The following is a 27,611-nucleotide window of genomic DNA, read 5'->3' on the forward strand; positions in this document are numbered from 1 at the left end:
ATTGTAAACTCTTTCCGGGAAAAGCCTCAAATCGGGTCCATCGCATGCCATCGCATACCTTAATTAGTGGTATGCGATGCGACGCAACGGGCGCCGTGATAATACACAAGTACCGAATTTTGTGATGGAGGAGTTGATGTTTTGTAAATCCTTGTTTTGTATGGCTATGGGGAGCATTTGAATAGTATAGAAGAGTTTAGGGAAAATCACGGTTTTCACCGCTGCTGCTCTGCCTAATAACGATAGGGGAAGGGGGTTCCAGGATGTCATAAGGTTTATTAATTTGTTAATATTGGGAGTGAAGTTAGTTTTGTAAATGTTTTCAGTGTTATTTGTGATATTGACCCCTAGGTATTTTATTTGTGTAGTGTTAAGTTTGAATATAGGGGAAGAGCAGTGGCGTAACAACAAATTTTGCCACAAGACCCCCCCCCCCGGGGAGCTGGCAGGGAGGTCCATGCGGCGCTCCCTGCTGCACCCACAAGGAGGGGGGATCTGGGGGCATAACAATAGTGCCCGCAGATCCCCCCTCCCCCGGTGCCCACACTTAGTCAGCACCTCCCCGCCATCGTGGGGGCTGCGGTTCTATAGTTACGCCACTGGGGAAGAGGTAATATCTATTGTGTTATTGCCCTGTAGCCTTATTTCATATTTATCAAGATTTACTTTATAGCCTGATTCTTTACCAAATTTGTCTATTATCGAAATAATATTGGGGATAGAGGTTAAAGGTTCAGTGACGAAGAGCAGCGATACTTTTAATTCATAAGACGATATTTTTATTCCATGGAAGTCTGCTGATTGACACAGTAGTATAGCTAGTGGCTCAATGGCAATAGCAAGAAGCAGGGGGGATAGTGGGCACCCCTGCCTAGTGCCTCTATGTAAGGTGAAGTATTCTGAGATTTGCCCATTGCTTATAATTTAGGAAATTGGTTTAGTGTATAGTAGTTTAATATATGAGATGAATTTAGAGGGTATGCCAAATCTTTCCATAGTAGAGTATAAGTGGGGCCATAAAACAAGGTCAAAGGCCTTTTCTGCATCTAAGGACATAATAGCGCCTGGTGGGTAAGGGCCATTTTTGTTTTGTAGATATTGAACGGCTGAGATAACCTTCCTCACGCTGAGGACCGAATGTCTCCCGGCAATGAACCCGGTCTGATCGGGATGAATGATGAGAGACATGACTTCTTTGAGTCTATCTGTTAGGATCTTCGCCGAGATCTTATAGTCCGAGTTCAACAAGGAAATCGGCCTATAAGATCCAGGCAATATTAGATCCCTGACAGGCTTGGGTACAATTTTGATATAGGCCGCATTAAAGTACAGTATAGAAGGGGTGAATCGGATTGTAAGATATAATTAAAGGCTTTGACTAAGGGGTCTAGAATTTGGGGTAGCATAAATTTATAGAAGCTTCCTCCAAAACCATCAGGGCCTGGGGCCTTGCCTTGTTTCAATGATTTTTTAGTCTTAGAAATCTCTTTCAGTGTAATGGGATTTGTCAATTTTTTTGTGTTTTCTGATGTAAGTTGAGGAAAGCTTAGATTTGTCCATAGTGGGTTGACTTTTTGGGGAGATGTCTATTTCTCTGCGAGAAACGAGACTGGGGGAGAATATAGAGATGAATAAAACTCCTTCATAACACTCGCTATGTGTTCGTTTGATGAGGTTAATAAACCGTCTGAGAGTTTGAGAGGGTGAACCACTGTTGAGGGTCTAGTGCCATTAAGCATATTGGTAAGTAGCTTACCCGTTTTATTACCAAAACTATGGTAGCGATCATTTATGCTATATAGGCATTTGTTACCTCTATTATGGTATTTGTTGAAATGCATATTCGCTATGGAGTATCTCTGTTTGTTAGCTATGTTTGAATTTTGCTGATATTGATAGTATGTGTATGATAGAGTGTTCTGTAATTTAAGATATGTTGTGGAATATGTTTTGTTGAGTTTTGCCACATGGGATAGTATGTTGCCTCATACAGTGGAGGGTGTGTAGTTGCATGTGATTGGTTGCTGGAGTAGTAATCTTCCCAGCCATCTTTTAGCATTTTTTAAAGTCAGTAGTTATCAAAAGGTGAGTAGGGAATCGCCAGATGTTCTTTTGGGAGGTTTTGTCTTATAGGCGAAGACTGAACCATTGTAGTGAATGGTCAGAGATAGTGATTGGTTCAATTTCAGTGGAGAATATTCTAGTAAGCAAGGTCTCAGAAAGGAGCATGTAATCTATTCTGGAGAATGTGTGGTGGGCTTTAGAAAGGCAGGTACAGTATATTCCTTGGAGGGAGGGTTGAAGGTTCTCCAAATGTCAATTAATTTTAATTAGTTTGTTAGTTGGGGGACTCCCAGCTTGGGCAAGGAAATAGGTTGCTTAGTTTGGATTGATCGGTTGAAGTCTCTGCAGAGCACTAAGGGCCAGATTCTCTAAGCTTCAAAAGTGATAAACTGGAGAGTGATAAACAGCCAGTCAATCAGCTCCTATTTGACGTTTTTCAAACACATTGGGCGGTATTCAATGAGCCTGATTCGCCATGTTTTTATGGCGAATTTGTGCTGTTTGGCGAATTTTTGACAAAAACGGTGAATCACCCTATTCAATGACCACATGGCGAATACATTTGAAGGTTTTTTTCGCCATGATTCACCGAGTAGCAATCGCTATCTTTTTATGGAGAAGTGGAATGTGAACTTTTAAAATAAAGTGTTTTGTTTTTTACATTTGGTGTCAAAAAATCAGGAATTTTTTTCTAAAGACGGCATGCTATTTTTATTCATGTGCTGTAAGCACATGAATATATATTTAATTTAAAAAAAAATATTTATTTTTTATTTTTTACACAGCAGCCAGCAGGGGGCGCCGGAGCCGAGCCGCTCATTACATATTCATATATTCACTGCACCCGATCGTTACGATCGGGTATAGTGAATATACGGTCCCCTGCTGGCACCCCCGGGGGGCAGCCTGTGCTGCCTGGCACCCGGGGAGCCCACCTCCCCCCCACAAACGTTCTGGGGCAGGCAGAGAGACTTCCATCTCTCTGCCTGCCACCGTCCTCAGGCTCCCTGCGGCATTCGCCGCAGGAGCTCATATTCACCAGTCAGGGGCTGCGAGCCCCTGACACGTTGAATACCGGAGCCGGCGAGGCTCCGGAACGTGGCGAATGTGCAGCGAATCCTAAAAAGGATTCGCTGCACCTTGCAGGTATTCTCATTGAATACCGCCCAGTATGTGACATGGCAGGTAGGAGCTGATTAGCTGGCTGTTTATCACTCTTCAGTTTATCACTTTTGAAGCTTAGAGTATCTAGCCCTAAAGCTCCATCAATGAAGGGTCAATTCTTTCATTATTTGGATAAAAAATGTTTTCCTATCTACTGTGGGAGCGTACACATTACAGAGCGCATATTGTTTGAAGTGTAGTGAGATATGGTCTATGACATATCTACCTTCAGGGTCTTGTGTCATTTTAAGTAAGTCATAAGGTATTGACTTTTTAATTAAAATGACCACTCCTCTCGCTTTGGAGTTGTATGCAGCACTAGCCATCAGTTTCCAACCCAGTAATTTTAGTATTTCTGCGGGAACTAGATGTGCCTCTTGTATAAAGAGTATATCTAATTTTTGTTTGTTACAGTACACTATTACCTTCCTTCTTTTCGCTGGGGAATTAAATCCTCCTACATTGAGAGATCCCACTTTAAGTTCTGTTATGTTTCATAGGTGGATATGAGTAATGCGTAGCATCAATACCCCAGGAACACAACATCAATTATAACAATAGCTAAGAAGTTTAAAGGGGGAGAGACATTAGTGAGGGGGAGACATACATACATCAACCAAATATAAGAAAAAAACACATGAAGGTATTGATACGCACAGTGCATCAATACTAAGTAGTAATGAGTACCGTGACTTCTGGTGGTGTATACAGATAATTATACCTGGTATTGAACATAACAAAAACATTATCCGGAGCACGGTTCCTTCCAAGCCCAACTAATTGTAACTTTGATCAACCATAATTTATATAACAATTAACTGTTGGAGGAATCATGTTCATTCCTTGTTTAGAGCAAAAAGAAAGCGTTTTCAGGAATGGAAATATATTTTGAAGGCTTAACAGAGACATAAAGGGAGTATGGCAGTTTGACAAGATTGTCGATCTTATGCTTTTACGCTGAGTCTGTAATATTCGATTCTGGTTGTGATCCCTTCTCACGTAGGTAATCAGCTGCTTCTGCCGGTGAGGTAAAATCATAATGTGTGTCCATATGGAAAATGCACAGTTTAACAGGATATATTAGTGAAAACTTCTGTTTTTCAGTAATTAAGCAGCTGCAAATGGGAGAGAAGGCCCTGCAGGCTTTAGTGACATTTAAGGGCGGGTTGATCCTTGAGGCTCTCCATATTTCCATTTTATGTTTATAGCTTAAACATTTAAAGATGGTGACTCTGGGGCGGAAGTCATTAGGCCGCATGGTGGCCCGATTCTATGGACCCTCTCGATGGTCATATTGGAGCAGGCATCCTGTATACCTAGGAGTTGTGGTAGCGTGTGACTGACGAATTGTTCTAAAGGAGGCCCTTTTAATGCTCCAGGAAGGCCTACAATTCGTATATTGTTTCTCCTGGAGCGATTTTCGATTTCTTCTATCTTATTTATCATGTTATAGTTTTCTTTTCCAAGCCTTTTGATCTCGCATTGCGCTTCTGCCATGTTGTGAGCTAGAGCGCCAATTCAATTCTCAGTGGTGTCTACACCTAGGCTTAGCTGTTTCAACTATGCAGTTATTTCACTTACCGCGTTTGTAAGAAGTGGCCCCATTGTGGTTGTGATAGTGTCCACAAGATCTTCATATGTGAGAGTGTTGGCCTGCTGATGTAGTGGGAAGTCTGGGTCAGCATCTAGGGAGGAAGAAATAGCTGATTTCTTTGAGGCTGGAGATGTGTTATGCATCTCCGTGTCATCCGCCATTTCAGGGAGCACTCCTCTATTCACCTGCCGCACCGCTTATGGAGCGCGGAGGCTGCTGAGATGTAATGAATTTGTCCATTCCCGATTTAGAAGCGGCAGGGATGAGTGGAGATGGGAGGTATAGAGGCCGTGCAGTTGTTTATAATTAGTCGGGTACGGAGCGGAGCTGTGAGACGTAGCTGCTCACTCCATGCACCCAGAACCAGAAGTCGTGCTTGATTTTAGATTTAAGCTATATATCATTTGTTTCTTTCCAGCTGACCCACAATATCTCCTCCTGATGCAGATGAGTCAACACAACATTTTTACATCTGGTTGGGTCTAAAAGAATTGCCCAAAATTAGTGACATTACTACAATAACTCTATCTGATATGGTAAACATTGACAGAATAGAAGATTACACACACAGCCATGTTTGACTAATAAGAGAAAAAAAGGCAATTTGGAGATCCTTGAACAAACTTGCTGTGCATTGCTTAAGCTGACCCTCTAAAGTATCTATCTCCAGTATGTACTCATAAATTAAGATTATATAAACAGCACTGAGAGTGGTTAATGACATTGATCATAAGATATCGCCACTTTAGAGATCAATGACAGCGCCATTAGCTAAAGCATTAGGCTCATTTGTAGTTTTTTTAGTGTGATGGCCAAAACAAATCAAGCACATCAGCAACAAAAGTGGCAGTCTCTGTAGCTTGATTTGTTAAACTGTGCCTGTCCTTTTTAATATCCAACATAAGAGTGGGTGGTAGGGCCCAGAAGAATTTTATCTGTACCGCATTTCTTTTTGCCACTGCGGTGCGTCAATATTGCATACTGTAGATGTGCTAGAAACTGCTGTGTGTTTGTGCTGTTCTTATGGGTTTATTTACTAAGATGAGGTTTATTTACCAATCAGAATCAACTTCTTATTTTTTTAGCACCTTCTAGATCAGGCATGTCTGAACTATGGCCCTCCAGCTGTTGTAAAACTGCAAGTCCCATCATGCCTTGACACAGTTTTGGTATTAGGGAATACTAAGACTCTGGCAAGGATGTGTAGTTTCACAACAGCTGGAGGGCCATAGTTTGGACATGCCTGTTCTAGATGATAATAGATAGATTCTGTTGTCCATCTTCAATAGAACTCCCCTTTTAGTAAATAAACCATTGATGCCCCTTTCCCACTGCAGCCTTAAAACGGTATTTTGCAGATTTTTGAGGACAAAATACCGTTTAAGGCTGCAGTGGGAAAGCGCCAGAATTGAAATACCGTTTAAAGTTAAACGGTATTTCAACCCGTTTTCAGAGCAGGGTTTTACACGGTAATCTACCGTTTAAGAGGCAATGGGAATGCATCTTAAACAGTAGAGATGATGGCTGATTTTTTCAGCCATCATCTCCGTGTGTGTACGCTGCTGGGCTGAAAGATTAACCACTTTCAGCCCGGCGGTACCCCCCCGCCCCCCGCCCCCCCCCCCCCCCCCCCTCCTGTTATACTCACTTGTCCACGCTGCCCCGCTGTGTCCGGCTGGCTGCTGCTGCGGCTGGATGCCGTTAGCAACGCTGGCCGGGTCCGGCCACATGCCCCGCCTCCCTCCGTCCTGCTCAACACGGAGCAGCACTGGCCACCAATGTTTTATTTTGTAAGCCAGTAATATATAGATTGCTGGCACATGCCAGCAATCTATATATTTCTGGAACCACTGGGCACCAATGAGAATCGTAAGCCAGTAATATATAGATTGCTGGCACATGCCAGCAATCTATATATTTCTGGAACCACTGGGCACCAATGAGAATCGTAAGCCAGTAATATATAGATTGCTGGCACATGCCAGCAATCTATATATTTCTGGAACCACTGGGCACCAATAAGAATCGTAAGCCAGTAATATATAGATTGCTGGCACATGCCAGCAATCTATTTATAACTGGGCACCAATGAGAATCGTAAGCCAGTAATATATAGATTGCTGGCACTGGCCAGCAATGTATATTTTACTGTCAACCATGGGTTAAATAGAGCCGACACATAGCACAAATGTTGACGGCTGCGGGATTTGTACGCACCACTGGCCCCTCCCCCTCCTTTTATTATGTGAAAACAACTGTAGGTGTGCACCTTTTTAACCCTGAAAAGCCCATTAAAGTCACAGGCACTCATTTGTGCTGTAAAAACGTTTTGAAGAGCTAAAACGTTTTACCTGCAATGGGAATGGTACTTAAATGGCATTTAAAACTGTAATCTGCTGCAGTGGGAATGCTAAATACCGTTTAAGATTACCTGTAACTTAAAACGGGTCTGCAGTGGGAAAGCAGCATTAGTAGCCAGCCTGATTACTGCAGCCTTTGGTCAATATTAGTGAACATAATATTATGAGCTTTGAGGTGGTCAAAATTGTCTGAGTATGACTGGAAATCCATGTTATTGAGGTTAGTAGTACTACAGGCCCAAATTACAAGATTTTAACAGTTAGCATTTTTTGGCAAAAAAAAAAACAGATACAAAACCCAAACATGTGTGGTGGTTTTGTCAAATGTAAAAAACAAAACACAAAATGAAAATGAGCCCAAATAAAAGCCAAAACACATAGTTTTAAAGTAGATTGCACATTATATTAACATGTAGACATAAATAGGCAGAAAATGTGTTATTCTCTAAGGACATAGCTTACATTTGCCAATAAATGCAAGTTGCACTCAACTGAGCAAGCCCTTGATATGACTTACCTGCTCAACAATGTGACTAACTTGCTCATTTCCATCAAATTACCTTTTTTTTTTTTATTAATCTTTGGGTTGTTAGCTAAGTAAATTGCATTACTATTGTCACCATGACAATAATGCATTTAAATAATGCATTTCATGTATTTCAATCTTACGCACCTGATTATTGTCTGTATTCCATGTCAAAAGGCTTTTGTTTATGTAGAGCTCACCACCCAATATTTTATAGGAGCCAATAATCTTAATTTCTGTAATGTTTTTTATTGATTGCCAATTCAGTACATCATATCCAATTGAGACATCGCCATTCATGTCAAACTGGAAAGTTTCACCATTGTAATTGTAATTTTTGTCCTTCAATTTTTCAGTTAGCTGCATAAAACAAAATTGTATTACATCACATAATACATATTGATCTAATTTTAAAGATGCCATAATGTAAACATTGGTGGTTGGCACCAGTCCATTAACTTGGAATTTTTCACATTTAATCGAACGATTCTTATTACAATTGTTCAATGTAGTACACCAGGCAATGAAATACAATCTCACTAACATATACAGTAGGGCAACATTTTCTAAACAACAGTGATGGGGCCTGGTGGATCTACTGTGGCTCAGTTGTGGGTTCCACGTCAAAACCAAAGTATTTACTAAAGGTCATTTTGATCTTCCAAACTCACTATTTTTGACCATTGGCCTCCAAATGTCTGTCTGTCCCTGCAATAAAGCTATCACAGAAAGCATTGATTTTGTGGTTTTAAAATAAATACATTTAATAAAAAAATGAGTGGGGTCGTAATAAAAAAACTTTAAGTCATCACTAATGCTTATGCCTAGGCTGATAGTAAAAAATTTAAGAGGTCAACTATTTTTATTTAATTTTTTTAACAGCACTAGAAATTTCTAATCAGAGCAGGTTTCTCCATATCATGGGATGTACAGCATGGGGTTCCTATGCTATAGTTCCATCCAGTACTCGGGCAGTTAGCAAGATCCCATTGTGAAAGGGGTATAAGACTTTGTTTCCTGGTGTTCTAATATTCTTTTTACAAGTCTTTACCAACTCCTCTTTTTAGGATGTCTGGCATGTACCCTCTTCGATGGTGGTGTAAGTGCTTTAATAAATAATGCTAGCTGAGTCTATTTTTTATGTAAAATAAGTGTGTTTCTGCTGTGTGTTTGTATACTATGTGTGTGTAAAAACAACGTGAGAGCTGCTCAATCAAACCAGTAATGCCCTTTAGGTGCGGCAACTATGTGTGTGTATCAGCTGTGTTTATGTAAACTGTGCTTGTGTGTGTCAGCTGTGTATATACTATGTATGTGCATCAGCTGTGTGTATACTAATTTGTATGTGTGTTGCAGTGGCATAACTATAAATTTTGCTCCCCCAAGCCAAAAAAGTTGTGGCGCCCCCCCCACTAACTAACTAACTATATATATATATATATATATATATATATATATATATATATATATATATATATATATACATACATACACACACACACACACACAGAGGGATCCATAAAAAATGACAGTGGGGGCACTACAGTAAATAAATGGAGGGGGCAGTTTCCTAGAAAAGTGTGTATGCTCTAATAAAACGGGTTGTGGACTCCAAGGAAATACTGTTCCCAGGAGCCACAAATTCATTTTCATCATTCCGGGTGCATGGGATACAGTTCTAGCTGGGGACAGATGCTGTGGAGAGTGTGGGGGGGGGGAGATGGGTATATGCTGGGCACAGAGGGGGAGACAGATGTGGGGAGTGGGGAGATAGATGCTGAGGAGTGTGCATGGGGCAGATGCTGGGTAGAGAGAGGGTGGTACAGATGTTGGGCAGGAAGAGGGGGACAGGTGATGGGCAGGGAGGTGGGTACAGATGCTGGACAGAGAGAGGCGGAGAGATGCTGGGGATGGAGGGGGACAGACCTTGGACAGAGAGAGAGGAAGACAGGTGCTGGGAAGAGGGAGGGGGGATGAATAGTGGGCAGAGAGAGGGGGTGGTTTGCAGGTGTGGAGGGATGGTTGACAGGGAGAGGGGGAACGGATGTTGGGCAGAGAGAGGAGATGGATGGTGGGCAGACAGTGGACAGGGAGATGGGGTACGGATGGTTGGCAGGGAGAGGGGGGGGGGCAGATGCTGGGCAGGCATAGGGGGGAGAGGATATCCAGTGAGTCGGCGGAAGATACTATATATATATATATATATATATATATATATATATACAACAAAATTCCTGAAATTGCGCTATGGATTTGTGGTCGCCAATGACACTAGGCCCCCTACTAGCGGAGCTACCTCTACCTAAATCTTCCACAATAGTGTCAGGCGCCCTATGCTTAGAATGATAATTTCAGTCACTCCTTAGTTAGCTTTTTCTCAATAAACCATACATATATTAGCATATAAAAAAATTGTTTATTAAAAAGCGAAGATTTTTTCTTAAAACCAGATTACTCTTGACACTGGAGTACGCTTTGTTTTTAAAGATGCAATCCAACGCGTTTCGTCTTCAAGCAAGACTTCATCAGGGGTATAGATTTATTTTTTTTTTTTTTATACAATGGTCTAAAAAAACATAGAATACAGTTCAGTATTTTTGTAGGAGAGACATACAATAAATTATTCATATATGAACAGTTTTATTAGGAATGAAACCAATCTAGGGTATGACCCGTGGTATAGCACTTAAGTGTAAATCCTTTAGGCTGTAATTAAGCCTTTTAATAGGTTAAATTTTCACTATAAAGTGGAGAAAAATGGGGAACATAGGAGGAGGATCCCAAATAGAGGATGAAGATATGGAGGTGGAAATAGAATATGGAGGTGGAAATAGAATAGTGCAATGGAAGTAACCATTTTTTAGGAGACTATTATTTTATATTGATACATCCTACTGCTTTCTTTCTTTATGCAGGAGTAACAATAAATAAAAATAAAAATAAAAATGAAAAGACAAACGGAAGAGAAAATTACCTCTGTTTGGACTGAGATGAATGTGGTTATAAGGGTGTTTCCTTGGACTTTTTGATTATTTCTAGGCTTATATATGAGCCTTATGGTGGTATGTTTCACTCCTTTAAGGTGAAATGAAGTACATACATTACATTTATGGTATAACTAACCTCATTGGTTTTTTATACGTTATTTATTGGTTTCTATTTACCTGAAAACAATTACTGGATTGGGACCGTAACCTTTTTTTTCGTCCACCCGGACCAACTGGTAGTATTTATATCCTAGCCGAAATATATATGATGTTTTTAGCTTAAAGAATTAATATATAGTCAATTTATTTACAAAACTTTTTTAAAGGCATTATAGAATACATACCCTGTGGGTATATCTAATCCTAGTATACTTCTCCGTGGGGACTGTTTGTAGGGTGTTTTCGGTGGTCCAACTTTTTACACACAATTGATCTTAATACAATAGCCTCCAGGAATGGAAATTTATATATATAAAGTAAAATTATTTTGTCCTATAATAAATAAAGGATGATAAATGGTTATTAGGCCATTTAGCTAATGAGATTTATGATATAATTTTTATTAGTGTAATAAATCATAGTTGACCTACCTTATAAGGACATAATGACCATAAACCTGCCTATGGATCTGTATAAGGAGCAATAGTGGTTCCTACAAAACAAATATAATATACTTTATATGGATTCAGACTATGGTCATAAATCAAATTAAGTTCTTAAGGAATAAGAACTTAATTTGATTTATGACCATAGTCTGAATCCATATAAAGTATATTATAAACCAATAAATAACGTATAAAAAACCAATGAGGTTAGTTATAACATAAATGTAATGTATGTACTTCATTTCACCTTAAAGGAGTGAAACATACCACCATAAGGCTCATATATAAGCCTAGAAATAATCAAAAAGTCCAAGGAAACACCCTTATAACCACATTCATCTCAGTCCAAACAGAGGTAATTTTCTCTTCCGTTTGTCTTTTCATTTTTATTTTTATTTATTGTTACTCCTGCATAAAGAAAGAAAGCAGTAGGATGTATCAATATAAAATAATAGTCTCCTAAAAAATGGTTACTTCCATTGCACTATTCTATTTCCACCTCCATATTCTATTTCCACCTCCATATCTTCATCCTCTATTTGGGATCCTCCTCCTATGTTCCCCATTTTTCTCCACTTTATAGTGAAAATTTAACCTATTAAAAGGCTTAATTACAGCCTAAAGGATTTACACTTAAGTGCTATACCACGGGTCATACCCTAGATTGGTTTCATTCCTAATAAAACTGTTCATATATGAATAATTTATTGTATGTCTCTCCTACAAAAATACTGAACTGTATTCTATGTTTTTTTAGACCATTGTATAAAAAAAAAAAAAAAAAAATCTATACCCCTGATGAAGTCTTGCTTAAAGACGAACCGCGTTGGGTTGCATCTTTAAAAACAAAGCGTACTCCAGTGTCAAGAGTAATCTGGTTTTAAGAAAAAATCTTCGCTTTTTAATAAACAATTTTTTTATATGCTAATATATGTATGGTTTATTGAGAAAAAGCTAACTAAGGAGTGACTGAAATTATCATTCTAAGCATAGGGCGCCTGACACTATTGTGGAAGATATATATATATATATATATATATATATATATATATAATATATATATACATACACATATAATTGTTTAAAATGTATTTCTTTATATTGGTAAAAACACACCTCTTATTTAACAATGCTGGCCTGGATCCGTTTTTCAGTTAAGTCTGGGTCGACACACACTCTGCAACCAGGCTCCCTCCCTGCTCAATGCTCAGTTTCCCGGGCTCCTCTCTCTGTCTGGCCTCTCCAGCGTGTCACTGCTGCTTACCCTGTCACTTAGTGCCAGGCCACTCCTCCGCCCCCCACCCGCCCTCTCATTTCACAGCTGCCCGCCCGCCCACCCTCCGATTGGACAGCCGCCGGCCCCATCAAGGGCAATGTGACAGTCTGACAGTGAGTCTGTCAGACTGTCATGGCTGCGCCTGAGCCGCGGCCGACTCGCCTGTGCAGCAGCGGCAGGCGGCGCGCAGTTGCACAGGAGTGTCACAGAACGAAGCCCGCAGCCAGCCCCGCTTTGGCACATAGTGCGCCGGGCGGGAGCTGGCGCCCACGCAGCCCCCGCTCCCCCAAGCAGTGGCGGGGGCTGCCTTGAACAAGCTACGCCTCTGGTGTGTTGGCTATGTGTATGTATACTATTTTTGTTGGTGTCAGCTGTGTGTAAGTATACTATTTGTGTGTTGGATGTGTCTATGTATACTATGTGTGTGTTGGCTGTGTCTATGAATACTATGGGCCTGATTTACAATGCTCACTAAGCAGTGGTCGTCGCTGCTTAGCGAGCGGCTTCACGCTGCCCGTCTGAATGCCGCCCCCCTTCTCCTGTCACTGAATCCCCTCTGTACCATTCGAAGGGATGTGTATAAGAACACATCCTCTTGCTTGCAGCCACATGGGAGAGAAATCATTTGATGGTCGCCGACCATCGAATGTTTTCGCTCCCCTTCGGAAATTAAAGTCAGTCTAGACTGGCTTTGATTTCCGTTGGTGTCCACCATAAAGGGGGCGGACGCTGATATAATGGGATGTGAGCAGCCCACCACTGGCAGGCATCAACTCGCCTTTGTACCCAGGGAAATGCCAAGCGTTGATATGGGGTTGCCCATAAATTGCTGGGTATTCCAGTACTGCCACAGCCTGCACGCCCCCGACCCTCCCTCCCCGCAGTGCACGGCCCGATGAGTGTGTAACTCGCCAAAGCCATTTGCTGCCGGGGTTTGCACATGTGCATAAATGCACATGCACCTAACACAACCATTGGGGCTGGGCCGTATTCGGAATGCAACAAGCAATCCTGAATCAACCCTATGTGTGTCGGCTGTGTGTGTCAGCTGTATGTATGTATACTGTGTATGTGTCTCTGCTTTGTTTATCTACTATATAAAAGCAAAAATGTGTTCTTCTGTCCTTCTATCTTCCTATACAAATCCAAGTTTACAAGCCAAGATCGTGAAATTTTACATATGAGCGTATTAAAATGCAACCAAGGCAACAAAAAAAATGAAATCTAAATTACGGTACATTTTTAATTCATTAAATACCACAATTGTTGTTTTACGCTAATTCCGATTACCAAAATCATCGATCACACCCACTGATACAAACCCATCACAACATATGCTCAGTGTGACTCTCACAGATCCACTGATTGCCGATAATCTCTTAACTGAGCAAAATTCAGGGTTGCATCTATCTATCTATATATATATATATATATATATATATATATATATATACAGCTATGATGTGTAAGCAGGTGCCAGGTTCCCAAGAAAACCAGTTGTTAGTGTAGGACTTGCAGTGAAATGGGGTCCCTTGGCGATGGGCTGCAAGCTTAAATGCATTGATCAATTCATGAACTAAAACCCCATTATTATTTATTGATTATTTGAATGTTAAGGTGAGTCAGTTTGTTGTAGTGAGTGCTGGGCCCCCTGTGTTTATATATATATATATATATATATATATATATATATTTAGCTTGTAGAGACGGGGTCGGCACTCTGGATGAGACAATTAGTGCCTAGGTGCCTTCCAGTAAAGTAATATACATGGGTAATCCGTGGACTGCTGGTGTGCTCCCTGCGGACAAAGAGGCGGCACTCAAAATTTATTTTTACTGGAAGCCCTTTGAGTGCCGCCTCTTTGTCCGCAGGGAGCACACCAGCAGCCCACGGATTACCCATGTATATATATATATATATATATATATATATATATATATATATATATATATATATATAGGGTCGTTTATATATATATATATATATATAATTGTCTGTCATTGTGTCTTTCTATACAAATCCACAGTTTACAAGGGAAGATCGTATTACAAGTGTATTTAAACATTGCCGAGGCAACTAAAAAAATTCCAAATAAAAAATTAATTACGGTTAATGTTTTATTAATTACAAACCACAAATATTGCTGTACAGCATAATTCTGGAATGACTGCAGCAAAATTGGTACATATATTACATACAATCTGAGAACAAACACTGTGGAGGTAACACACACCTAGCCCCCCTAGGGGTGGGACAGCAGCACAGAATATATCAGGACAGCATAACTCCAGAATGGCTGAAACAATTTACACAAAACTTGGTACATATGACTTACTATATGTGAACAAATACTGTGGGGGTAACACACCCCTAGCACCCCCAGGGATGAGACAGCAGCACAGAGTATTTCAGCAGACAGCATAACTCCAGAATGGCTGAAGCAATTTACACAAAACTTGGTACACATATGACTTACTATATGTGAACAAATACTGTGGGGGTAACATAAACCTAGCACCCCTAGTGGTGGGGCAGCAGCACAGACCCACACACTGAGAGTTATAAAGTGGTAGTAGCAGGGTCCCCCAGCAGCCCAGAATATATCAGGAGATGCTAAATGTGGTGCGCTTTAACGTAAATTAACGAAACAACTAATGTTATTTATATTGTGTATATATATATATATTTAAATTTTTTTTTGTAAACAAACATTCTTAAAATGCTGGGTACTCCAGCTAATGTATACTATATGTGTCAGCTGTGTACATGTATGTTTGTGAGCCGACTGTGTGTATGTATACTGTGTGTCAGCTGTGTAAGCTATGTGTGTTTGTGAGTCGACACTGTGTATGTATACTGTGTGTAGGCTGTGGGTATGTATACTATGTGTTTTGTTCTCTATGTATATGTATAATATGTGTATGTTTATTTGTCAACTGTGTGTATGTATAGTTGTATACTACACGTGTGAGTCAGCTCTGTTTTTTATGTATACTATGTGTGTGTGTATGTCAGCTGTTTGTCTGTGTACTATGTGTATGTGTTTGTCGACTGTGTGTATGTACAGTAGGAGCCCATCTCATCTATCTTCCTTAGGCCGTGGCTCACCATGGCTAGCCATGGCTATCCTATTGTTCTCAGCTACAATACAATACATAGAACAATAGAATAGGGGATTAGCAGAGTTATCCAATTACTCACTTAATCCTATTATAGAGATAGATGGCAGTGGCTCCCATGTATACTACATGTGTATGTATACTAAATGTGTACTTGCCTACACTCCCTGATATATACTCCACAGTGTTTGGCACTCCAAACCTAAACCATAGTTGATATTATAATTAATCCATGTCATGCACTTCTGGGCAATGACCTCAGTCACAGATACCACAATGCAGGTTGAAAGATTGACCATGCTTTGAAAATAGGGGTTGCGCCCCAAAATGTTGATCTTTCAAACTGTGTTGTGGTTATCTGTGCCTGAGGTCATGGTGGGGAGGAGGATATAAGGTTGCCTAGTGTTATTAAGGTACTAGCTGACCCGGGAAAACCTTGGGGTTTTTATTTAATTTCCAAAATTGCTTTAAAATTTCATTTTATGATGACTAAGATTGTCATTTGTTAAAACCTCCACCATAATGTTATGCCACATGGCAGGGTGACGCATGGACAGAGACGGTGGGGTGACACAGGGACAGAGATGGAGGGGTGGTGCAGGGACAGAGATGGTGGGGTGATGCAGGGACATGCACCTCTATGTCACACTACATGTCACATTCCTCCCACCTGCTACCTGTCACATTTATCTGACCCGGCTCCTGTTTACATCAATGGGGGAAGCCCAACCTCCGGACCGCAACATCCCGTGGTCAGTATGGAGGTTGGATGGGGTCACAATCAGCCTCCGCTGCTGTCTGCTGAACTCTGCAGACAGCAGCGGAGGCAGGGAGGAAGTGACTGGATGCCTGTGTGCAGCATTCATTCACCTCGTGGACGGGGGCTGGGGGGTGCACGGGGACAGGGGGCAGCCCAGCAGCTTACCTTGGTGCTGGGATTGCCCCCAGCAAGATAATTGGCGGTCCCAGCAGGGGTGATCGTGATCGCAGTGCTTGGAGATGATGTCATCTTCAAGCGCTGCCTCCATTTTCACTACAGGTAGGCATCGCAATGTAAATGGTGCAAATCCCAGATCTGACCTGGTTTGGATCCATGTTCCAAATGCTGGGTAGGATCCAGGATTTTTGGTGTAAAAGGGGTATAAGTTTGTGTTCTGTGTGTTTGTGTGTGTTCTACTGTTTTTGGGTGTGTTGTAGTGTATATGGGTGTGTGTTGTACTGCTTGTGGTGTGTTATGTATGTGTATGTGTGTGTTGTGTTGTGTGTATCTGTCCAATGTGTAAGTGTGTGAGGTGAGCTACGTATATGTGTGTGTAGTGTGCTGTGTGTGCGTATATGGTGTGATATGTGTGTGTACAATGTGTGTGTGTGTGTGTGTGTGTGTACACAATGTGTACGTGTGTGTGATGTGTGGTCTATGTATTTCCCCAATTATTCCTAAATGTTGAAAGCCTCCACCATAATGTTAGAATGCATTTGCATTCATAAGCTGTGTACACATGGTGCAATATCGCTGGCAATATGAGCGACCAAATTGCCAGTTATTTGTTTGTGCTGCAGCGATAAATTGCTGGGTGCACGCTCCCATGTTCAGCCTCCTAATGGTCGCTGGTTCCTGCGATCAGCTGTTTCCCTCTGAGGCTCCCCTGGCATAGTCTCCTGTTCGGTCACTGATGAAAACTGGACACTGAGCAATATATTGCACCCTGTGTACACAGCTATACTCAACGACAGCAATGAAATCAGGTGTGGTGTTGTTCCTTTGTCTCCGGTTTCCCAGATTGTCGATCTTTTTTCCAAATCATCAATTAAGGCAAATTGAACCTTGTTGGTTTTTACATTTCTAAGTGAAATTTCCCAAAAACGGCTTCGAGGTGCACACTGCCAGTTCAAGAGGTACCTTGTTGCCAAATTTGGCGGCTCTGAGTGCCACGGTGTGCCGGCAATGCAACAGACATGCACACTAACACACACACTCTTCAACTTTTTATATAGATGGGGCATGTCCCTTGCTAGTCAGACATGAACCTATGACATGGCACCTTCAATAATGCATTTCTTGCAAACATTTATCGCTAGTTTGACCTTGTCCAACATAATAAAATAGTAAATTCTGTGCAAGTCATGAACAAAAAGGAACTGGTACATGCAGTAATTGTTCATGAAAGTTAAATTACATTTATAGGAGCACAGCAAAAGTACAATACACATTGCCTTTTTGATCTGGTGATGCTCAATACTATTTTATTAATGAAATCATGCAATACTCTTTAGTCTTACCTGACTTGGTAGGAAATCTGAATTATCTTTACAATGTCCATCTGTGCATAAAATATCCGTGAGTGCATGAGCTATGGCTACAATAGCCAGGTATGTACTGTATGTTTCACTCAGGTCAAAATTTGCCAATAAGTCATCAATTAAATATCCCGACTGAAAATATTCTTCAAGAAAACAATTTGATGTTTCATTGGATTTTGTTTTATTTCTTAGATATTCTTCAAAGCCGTCAATATTACCCCTTTTGAAATTTGTTCCAAGAATTGTACCGGCCTTTTCAATGTTTTCAATGTTCTGAAATATCATTGAATTTGACCAGCTATCACTCGCAATCCAAATTTTGGAAATATTAACGTTAATGCATTCTAGTAGAAGATCACTGACAAAAAATTCTGCTGCAAAGACAACAACAACATTGGCTGAACTTGTAATTAATTTATTTATTGTACTGTTTAACGATTCTTGCAAGGTTGGATCTCCATTATATGATGGCACAATGTTTGAGAAAGCCGTACATATTCCTTCTTGTTCAAAATGATTTTTTAAAAGCTCTAGAGCAGACTGTCCATAATCACTGTTTTCTGTGATGATTCCAACCCAGTTCCACTTAAATAGTTTTATCAGTTTCACAATTGCTGTTGTTTGGTGAATATCACTTGGAACGGTGCGTAAAAAGGAAGGAAATTTTAATTTGTCACTTAAACTAGCAGCAGATGATGCTGGGCTTATCTGCGTAAATAAAAGTACATATAACATTATTACATATATCATACAGATGAACATTTTTTTTTAAAGAAATCTCATTTATAATATCTATTTTGAAAACAAATTACGGTATACTGTAAATCAAGTAAAGTACTTTTGTACCTGTGGTATAAGATAAAGGCCTAATATCCCAGAAATTGCGATGGATATTCCTGAATGTATATCTCCAATAACAGCTTTGATATGAGGGGTACTTTGTATGTAGTTATTTTCCATGGAATTATTTGTTGTGGCAGATTCTGTAAGTAACCGCAGTGTGGCTTCAACTGCTTTCAAAGTATAAGAACATGAATCATAAATCTCATATCCCAACTTAACTCCTTGTAACAATGTGGAATTATTAATGTTTTCAATTGCATAGATCATGGAAAGAACATCAGCCAATCCTTTTATGTATAGGCTGAAATAGAGAAATAAATATACAGTTTTCAAAATAATCTTTAAAAAAAACAGCAGCAGTAATGTTCACCATTGCATTAACAATTCTGAAATGGTGCTTAGTCAGAAGGTTAAAAAAATTCTCGAATAATAATATTTATTGATGCAGAGATATTTTTTAAATCCTAATTTTTCATCACAGATACAGTAGATGTAACTTATCAATGAATTTAACCCTTTGAATGCAAAGTGAATTCGTAAAAATGGTGTGAAAATTGCCAAGCAAACTTTTTTATTCATCATAATGACCTGTAATGTTTTCCTTATACACTGTAGGAAATATAATATTTATTTACACAACATTTTTTATTTAAATTTATATAACAAATGTGAACGACGTGGGCATTATTAGCAGATAGTTTGCTCATCTCTCACAGAGTTGTTGGCACTCAAATTGTCCATACAGATAGTGGTAGATGCTCAAATTAGTTCAGTAAAACTTTTCAGGTGCATGCAAGGGAGGGGTTAATACTTAGTAAGTAACAAGACATTGGTTCCTCCGGCACACTGAATAGTTTTAGAAACCAATCTAGAACACTACATGATAATAGAATTCAGATATATTGGTTACATATACCTGCGCAGGTGTATGATAGGCCCCCAAGCCGCGTCAAGGCTTCTCTGTATATTGGGGGTCTCTAGCGCTATAGCTAGGTGCACAGTGTGGCACCCCAAAAACTCTCATAAGCTAGGAGGCCCAGTGCGGCATGACAGCGAGATACTAAGTGTTAATAATTAGTGATAGGAAGCCGAAGCTATTCATAAAGAGAGAGATAAATGAAATGTAATTAAAATAAGAGAGAGACAGTGTTAGTGAGGGAAAGGTGTTAATAGAATGTAAGGGCATGCCGCACTAAAGCCACCCAGCCCAACCAGTCCAGGGGCACCACACCACTGTTACCCTAAATTGGGTCTACAATTAGTCAGCAAGGAGCCACATGATAATGGCTCCTTACTTGGTATATCTGAACTAAGAGCTACCTACCTTGGAGCAACCCCAGACTACTCCATGTGGCATATCAGGACCTGCATCTCCGCCTAATGCAAGCTCCTCATCATGTAGTGTTCAAGATTGGTTGCTAAAACTATTCAGTGTGCCGGGGGAACCAATGTCTTGTTACTTACTAAGTATTAACCCCTCCCTTGCATGCACCTGAAAAGTTTTACTGAACTAATTTGAGCATCTACCACTATCTGTATGTATGTTGTGAGAGGCAGAGAGGAGCTTGCATTAGGCGGAGATGCAGGTCCTGATGTGCCACATGGAGTAGTCTGGGGTTGCTCCAAGGTAGGTAGCTCTTAGTTCAGATAGTTTCAGAAAGTGAGAGATTTTGGGAGAGTTTTCCCATGTTTTTTAAAGCAGCAATCAATTACACTGCAAAACCAGGTTGATTTTGCCATGTAATTGATTGCTGCTTTAAAAAACATGGGAAAACTCTCCCAAAATCTCTCACTTTCTGAAACTCTCACCCTATTACATTTGGCACCTGGTGTCAGAGGGTAAAAGTCAAGTTTCTGTGAGAGAAGTTGAGATGAAAAGATCAAGAAAGGGAGACAATTTATTACAGATGGATCAGGTATTCCAGGAGGAACAGGGGAGGTGAGGGAGGTATGCAGGGAGATGTGGATGAGGTCAGAGGGGATGGATGATGTGTGGTGATGGCTAATTGGATAGTCCCTGATGATACAATTACCAGCGATCAATGATTGCAGGTAATTAGATACTGCCCTAAGTCTGTGTTAGGCACAATGCCTGCATAGGGCCAGATGTATCAAGTTTCAAAAAGTGATACTGTGGAGAGTGATAAACAACCAGCCAACTTGCACCTAACTGTCATTTTTTTAAACCCAGCCTGTGACATGGAAGTTCTGAGCTGATTGGCTGGCTGTTTATCACTCTCCATTTTATCACTTTACGCTCGATACATCTTACCATTTGTCATTCAATATTTGTGGCTAAATCCTTGAAAACAGCTGTTTTCAGGGCTTAGCCACAAATGTATCAGGACGGCCCGCAGCAGGAATCGCCGAACCCTGCTGCAATCCCTCCTGCACCGCCGTCGGCCACATCCCCCATAGGTTACTATGGGGGATGCAAAGGTGACCGATGTATCATCGGGCAGCAGCGCTTCGCATACCTGATCGGTGATGAGATGGTGGTAGTCCATTGTAGCTTATGGGCTGCAGACCACACTGCCAACAGGGCAATGCGGTCAGCGAGGTTGGCGGGAGGGTCAGCACTAACTGCGCATGTGTAGATTACCCAGCACCCGGCTCAGCACATCGCAGGGACGGGCTCCTTCAGAGCCCTGTCCCTGCCCTTGGGAGATAATACATCCCGTCAATAGGATTGCATTTTACAATGATTTATATAGATTTTTATTATATGTTTCATGTTGTATGTCTTGTCTGTCTATTCATTGTGCACTTTGAAAGTTGTAATTTACTATGAATTATGCTTTTTAATAAATTTACTGATATTCAGATTGTGTGAACAATTTTCTGAGCAGGACTACGCTTCTGAAAGTGGTAGCTACAATTTATTGTTGCTGTCACAAATCTCTATTCCTTGCAATCTAAGGGTACACACCGTGTATAAGAAGCAGCAAATCCTATTCAGTCAAAAAATTCTATTAAATTTATACATTTTTTGTGAATTGGTTATAACACAATTAGCGCTCCTATTATGACCTTAGGGCCACTAACCTTTTTTCCTGTCCCACTAATGGGTACCTGGCTTAAGGTAAACTGAGGTTAACATAAACACAAGTTTCCTCTACCTCCTTTATAATTATTCATACTTATGCTACTAACATCAGATTAGGAATATTCACCGGGGGACCATTTATTTACTAATAGCTTCACACTCCAGAAAATATTACTAATAATATATTACTTATAAAAATACACAAGGGAGCTTTAATTATATATTCACAAGTCTATTCTTTCTGAGTAAATAACATAGCCATATATACTGTAGTAGCAGGTTCTGTGGTCAGCCTGCCAAACATTTACGACTTAAATCCTCCAGCGTGGTGCCCTCCAAACAAGGAAAAGGCAGGTATTATACACAGGTGGCACTTGCAATATAATAAATTTGACTCCAGTGACCGCAGACAAAGATTATAACGTTTTGGTTTTATAATCCTTTATAAGCTTACATATGTGCATAGCTCCCCATCACAACAAACAAACAAATCCTGTTCCTACCGGAAGAATATTGTGCAACACCTAGAAACATTCTGGTATCTAGGTGGAATCAATGTATCCGCATTAACATTCCTACCACAATACAGATATCAGAAGAATAACAACTCAATGAATGAATACACTGTATCATGTCTATCATTGCAATAAATCAATGTAGCTCATCGCTAATCAGAATACACTGTATCCAGGGCCGGTGCAAGGCTTCTCAGCACCCTAGGCAAAACTTCAACCTACTCCCCCCTCTGCACCCACAACAAAGTACAAGGAGAAGGGGCAGCAATGTAGGAAGTATGACTCAAGGGAAAGTATAGAGGTGAGGTCTTAGAAATTCCGCAGCCACCGCCTGCATTAAATACTACAAGGATCCTCATAGATATCCTTGATTTTTTTATTTGCAGACTTGGTGGCGCCCCCTAGATCCCGGCGCCCTAGGCAGATGCCTAAAGCTGCCTAGTGGTAGAGCCGGCCCTGACTGTATCATGTCTATCATTGCAATAAATCAATGTAGCTCATCGCTAATCAGAATACACTGTATCATGTCTATCATTGCAATAAATCAATGTAGCTCATCGATAATCAGAAAGACTGTCAGAAGACATATGTATTATACTTAGATTGAAGAAAACAGTATTAAGTCAATGTCTCATTTAACCCATGTAAAAAGTATTCTGTGAATCCAGCGATTAAATAGTTTACACGCACAATCACAAGCACAATTGATTTGTGTGATAAAGTCCCATCAACAACTGTATATAATCTATCTAAAAGCATACCTCCCAACAGTCCCGATTTCAGCGGGACAGTCCCGATTATCAGGGCCTGTCCCGCTGTCCCTCCCGTGGCCGGCAGTGTCCCGCGGTGAGCGGGGGCTGTTGGGAGTCCCCCCTGTCGGCTGCTATACAGCGGGGAATAAACGCGTCTATTCCCACAGCCAGGGGGCTGGGGGCATGGCTAGAGGCTCACAGAGCCTCTGGGTCATGCCCCCATAGCGTCAAAATGGGGGCGTGGCCTCGTGGGAGAGCCACGAGTATAGGCCACGCCCCCGAAATTAGGGCCCCCCCGATATTTCCGGCGCGCCTGCGGAGCGCAGCAGCTACGTCCCGCTTCCTGTTAAGGCAAAGTTGGGAGGTATGTAAAAGTGCAAAATCTGCTTTGAAGGATCTGTCTACTTTCGAAGATATAACAATCTTCCCCGCTGATAAGGTGGTGGAGGGGCCTATTGTTACCCAGAATTTGCAGCATTATAAGGATGCCAACAACTTGATGACTCCCTGGTTTATCTATTTGGGATATTTACCTTATCTACATTTGGGAGGAAATGGATAATCCGCACAGTCAAAAAATGTGTGTTGTGATAGTTAGATATTCCCTTTGCGTAGTGAGTGTATTGCCATATATTCCGGCTTAATTTATTAGGGAGGTGCTGCCCAGGAGTTAGTACAGACATATGCTAAAGAAAGAGAAAAGAATTCCTACAAGGGGCACTCTAAGCTGACTTATTTTGTTAATTCAGCAATCTTATACCTGCATTCGGTGTCCCAAGAAAAGTTTATTAAAATCTAAATTTTATTAATTACATCTTAAAAAAGCTGCAAAATATATTAAAACCATTGTGAAAAGTGTGATTGAAGTGACAAAAAAAATGTTAAAATAATGCCTAACGTTGTGTGTGTGTATTTTAATTTCAGTTCAATGACTGTGTTGCACTGTGTGATGATGTTATGTCCAGTTAACTACAGTAAGCACTATGCAGAATGTTGTAGTTCTGTAGAGTTCTAACTACAATGTATATAACTAGCTTCTGTAACTATGTTGCTTAATGTTAATATACTTGTATCTAGAGGCTATTGGATAGTGTACACAAATATGAGTGATTAACTATCAATGATTATTGGTGAATGATTCACTCAATAGGAAAAATTGAATGAATAATAATTGTGTTGCATTGTTACAATGCGTGTTAATGTTTATATGGCATGGGTTATTAATCCACTGTGGGATCCCATGTCAATAGCACCAATGTAAGTATTAAGGATAATATGGGACCCGTTAATTCCGACCCCCCACCCGGTTCCGATGGCTGCCAGTTCCACCCCTGGCATCACAGAAGCTTGTGGTTGATCTCATTCAATTTCAAATCGCTGGGCCTTCAATATGATACCAGGAAGGTCCATATCTGTCAATCATTTCCAGAGATATTGCGGGTTAACCGATTTTTTTATATTTAAAATGTAATTTCATGGCTGTTCATGTTCTTTGAGGGCAGATTACTCTGGAACCAAAAGTACCAGTTTCACTGGACCAAAATCATTCATAGCCCACTCAAAAGTTATTCAGTATGATACTTGTCTCATGTAAATGGGTCAGTTGGTTCCGAAGATATAGCCAGTTAAATGAGAAAACTGGTTAAAGGGGGGGAGGGGTGGCTACAGTGTTAATAATAACAGCCTGTGTAGGGCTCCTGATGAGAACTATTGTCCTTCTCACACGTAATTATTAAAGATTTAACTATAGTCCTCGTTGGCTGACACTAAGCTTTACTACTGCAGTGCTGTGATAAATTGTGCATGCAAAAATTAACTCCACCAATGAACTGAAGATACTGAACATTTAAACTGTGTCTCCAAAAAATATTGAGACATTGATCCGCTGTTGTGCCCGCCGAGCATGTAATAATAGTAGACGGCGGTGTCTCAGCAGGTTCAGACCATTGCGTTGTGCATGTATTAAATGCCGTTCCACAGGATCCCGGCAGTAAATGATATCGCTACAGTGTTGTGTCAGTTTAAATTAGATCAAGCATGTGCAAGCACAAATTGTATTCACCAATGAACTGTAGTTTACTGAACACACATACAGTGTCTCACAACGTACTGAGGGGCAGATTTATTAAGCTTGGAGAAGAGATAAACTGGAGATAAAGCGGAGAAAAGGTAAAAGGAGATAAAGCACCAGCCAATCAGCTGTGTTTGAAAAAGACAGTTGGGAGTTGATTGGCTGGTGCTTTATCTCCTTTTACCTTTTCTCCGCTTTATCTCCAGTTTATCTCTTCTCCAAGCTTAATAAATCTGCCCCTGAGACACTGAACCGCTAATTGAGCCTGCCGTATATGTGATAATACCCGGCGGTATCTCAGCGGGTTTGGGCGCTTATGTTATGCGCGTATTGGATATTACAACATGTGATCCCATCTCCCAATGACTATTACATGGGAATCAAAGCGCCCAACTAATGCATAGTCACACAGTGTATTTACATTACAATGCTTAATGCAAGTCCACGCTCCACGCGGTCAGCTACTAACGGGTAGGACCGGTCACATTAGCTATGTGCACCGCATCCTACTCGAATAGCCTGACGTACGTTTTGCTGTTATGCTTAATCGTAGGTCCAACCCGGCTGTCGGGTTGGGGAGGATTATAACAGGACTCGTATCCTATCAGAATTGATTGATGTGATAAATGTCCAATAGATGACCAGATTGATATCAATGCGTTTGGGGGAAATAGTTTTGAAATATGAATAAGGGCGCTCAAGAATAGAGAATTAGATAAGAGGCTAGTACTCCCCTGTGACTTGCGGTGAGTCCTGATGTGATTCCTCGTTGTACTTGTCATTACACGAGGCAGGTTTTCTTTCGGTCTGGGTGGTGGCTAACTACTTTGCAGATCAGCAATCAGTTCTGAATCAGGCGATCCTTGATATGATTCTGTATCAAGTACTCATTTCAGGAAAAGTAGGTTCAGGAACTCTGCATCTGGGGTGGAGCCTTATCTGGATCAGCAAGGGTCTGTGTGTCTCACACTCCTTGTGGTCTGCTCTCAGCTTGACTCCACACAGTTTTGTGTGATTGGTAGCTGTATGTGTGTAGCTGTATGTGTGCTAATAATTAAATTGGCTTAAAAAAATTAGTTATGTTGATTTTTATTATTATTTGTATTTTTATTATTTTTAAGTATCTTTTTAAACAATTAATTCTATGACCATCTATGGAGAGAATATTATTTATTAATTAAGATATTGAATGTGAGTGACTTCTTATATGTGTGCTTCATTTATACACATAGCATGGTGTGATGTTTACAGTATTAAATGATGTTACAGTGTAAAGGGGTGATATTAATATTATGTTTATTACAAATGTGACAAATTATTGTGCAAGATTACTTTTTGACACTATTCCTTATTATGACTGTTAACTGAAAGTGATGTGAGTGAAAACTGATATCATATTGTGAGTGATCAAACAAAAGGAAACTAAAAGTGTGAAATAGTGTGGTGTCATAAGTGATTAGTGAATTCTATCCCATAAATAATATCGATATTGATGATCTTGATGTTTCTGCATAAGTATAGTAACTGTTGTGAATTGTCTGATCTCCCAATCCTCATTTGAATCCGTGACTTCTTCACTTTAATTGTGGTTGTAATATTCAATATCCTCTATTAAAGATATAGTGGGGATTATGGGGATCAGTCATTCATCCTTTGGTCATAACCACAGGTCTAGAGGGAGAACTGGATTCATTCTATATATCTGACACCCTGTACTAGTTAATCTGGTTAGTATTTATTTGGGGGAAGATCACCAAGATTTATTATTATTATTATTATTATTATTATTATTGGGGAAATCACCAGAAATGTTGTTATTTTTATTTTTATTTTTATAAGAAGGCTCCAAAATTTATGTATTCATTCATCCCTGAAGGTTGGGATCCACCTAGGATGAATGTCCAGTAGCTTTCTCTCTTGAGGAGTGCTTGAGTGATATTACCTCCTCTTATTCCAAGTGTAGTTTTTCAATCCCAAACACTTTCAGAGATTGAGATTCTGCTTGGTGATGGTCATGGAAATGTTTGGCCACTGTGGTAAGTTGTTTGTGTTTTGCAATATCCATTTTGTCACAGTGCCAACATGTTCCAATATCCTCTGTTTTAAAGGTCGCGTGGTCATTCCTATGTACTTGCGATTGCATGGACACATGATACAGTATACTAAACCAGTGGACTTACAGTTAATGTAGTCCCTTATTTGGTGTTTCTTGTTGTATTTATCTGTAACTGCAGTGGTTTTGATCATGTGGTGGCAAGCTTTGCATTCGCCACATTTATATGATCCTTATATCACTATCTTTTTGTTCCTGATGGTTGAGAAGTAACTATGTACGATTTTGTCTTTCAAGTTTGATGATCGTCTCCAACTGATTGAGGCTCTGGGGC

At 40.3% G+C, this 27,611-nt stretch overlaps 2 protein-coding genes across 2 annotated transcripts in view; one reads left to right on the top strand and one right to left on the bottom strand.

Annotated features, from left to right (window-relative positions):
- Positions 1–27,611, bottom strand: part of LOC146062934 (G-protein coupled receptor family C group 6 member A-like) — a 72,753-nt gene that overhangs the window by 12,161 nt on the left and 32,981 nt on the right. Inside the window, exons 3-6 of the mRNA XM_083174942.1 lie at positions 18,844–19,141; positions 17,977–18,705; positions 7,852–8,068; positions 4,810–4,913 (exon numbers count right to left, since the gene is read on the bottom strand). Coding sequence (XP_083031068.1) covers positions 4,810–4,913; positions 7,852–8,068; positions 17,977–18,705; positions 18,844–19,141 — 1,348 coding nt within the window. The remainder of the gene's footprint in view (positions 1–4,809; positions 4,914–7,851; positions 8,069–17,976; positions 18,706–18,843; positions 19,142–27,611) is intronic.
- ZUP1 (zinc finger containing ubiquitin peptidase 1) overlaps positions 1–27,611 on the top strand; it is a 237,305-nt gene that overhangs the window by 9,817 nt on the left and 199,877 nt on the right. The window lies entirely within an intron of this gene.

Source organism: Crinia signifera, chromosome 3 (genome assembly GCF_055691185.1).
Source record: "Crinia signifera chromosome 3, ASM5569118v1, whole genome shotgun sequence".
In the NCBI taxonomy this organism is placed as follows: Eukaryota; Metazoa; Chordata; class Amphibia; order Anura; family Myobatrachidae; genus Crinia; species Crinia signifera.